We start from the raw sequence: 865 nt of genomic DNA on the forward strand, positions 1-865 counted from the left end.
ACAGCCCCTTCAGATCAGAGGTTCTTGTTCCCATGAAATTTGGTACCCGCCCACACTGTGGCACAGGACAAACTGGAGTTTGTTTGATAATGTGATCAGCCAATCAGCATGGGGGTCGCCACATCTTTACTGGTGAGTGCATCCCAGTTCCTATGACAACCGTATCAAGGAATTGGGGAGGGGAAGTGCATGTCTAGCATGGCACTGGGAATGCACTAGGTTTGTTGGGTTCTGCTTGCACTTAAGGGATGCCAGGATACAGCAAGCATCTTATTTTCCCAAAGCATGGATCTTTCAGTCTAGATTAACAAATTGGCCTTAATGAATTTCAACGGGTGCTCCATAACTGGTTCTACATGAGGACAGACCCCCACCCCCGGAGTTTGCATAATTGACGTGGAAAGGAAGTAAAACACAGTCCTGATATCCTGAACTGTACAAGCTAGAAAGTTAGAACCACCAGGATGTCCCAGCTGCGTGTGGAGGGTTTAGATTGAGAGTGTGGTCGGGGGTAGAAAGGTAAGAAAGGTTTATTGACTTAAGAAAAACACAAATACGCGTAGTAACAAGACAAACGATGACAGACAAAAGCAATTCTCATCAGCAACTTATCGGCAGTCCCTCTGATGCCCGATACACAGCAAGCTTCTCTTTCCACAAAGTTCAGCGAGGTCAGGCGTCCCCGGACAATGCTGTCTGAGGGGTGCCGGGAAGGACCCTGGAATGCAGTTCTTGGGCTCCTTGAGGTCCACGGGCCCACTGATCCACGCAACAGCTAACTAATCCTTTTCACAGAGCTGCATCTTCCTTCTGAATGGTTTCCAAGTATTTCAGCTAATTTATAGCTTCTGAAGGACACTGATAA

The 865-nt window shown here is 47.4% G+C and overlaps 1 protein-coding gene across 2 annotated transcripts in view; it reads left to right on the forward strand.

Moving 5' to 3' along the window:
• Positions 1–865, forward strand: part of CAMK1G (calcium/calmodulin dependent protein kinase IG) — a 24,148-nt gene that overhangs the window by 21,286 nt on the left and 1,997 nt on the right. For both annotated transcript variants that reach the window (XM_019514048.1, XM_019514049.1), the window contains one exon: positions 5–132. In XM_019514048.1, the coding sequence (XP_019369593.1) occupies positions 5–95 (91 nt within the window). In that variant the 3' untranslated portion in view covers positions 96–132. The remainder of the gene's footprint in view (positions 1–4; positions 133–865) is intronic.

Source organism: Gavialis gangeticus, unplaced genomic scaffold (genome assembly GCF_001723915.1).
Source record: "Gavialis gangeticus isolate Ggan-Ray unplaced genomic scaffold, GavGan_comp1, whole genome shotgun sequence".
Taxonomy (NCBI): Eukaryota; Metazoa; Chordata; order Crocodylia; family Gavialidae; genus Gavialis; species Gavialis gangeticus.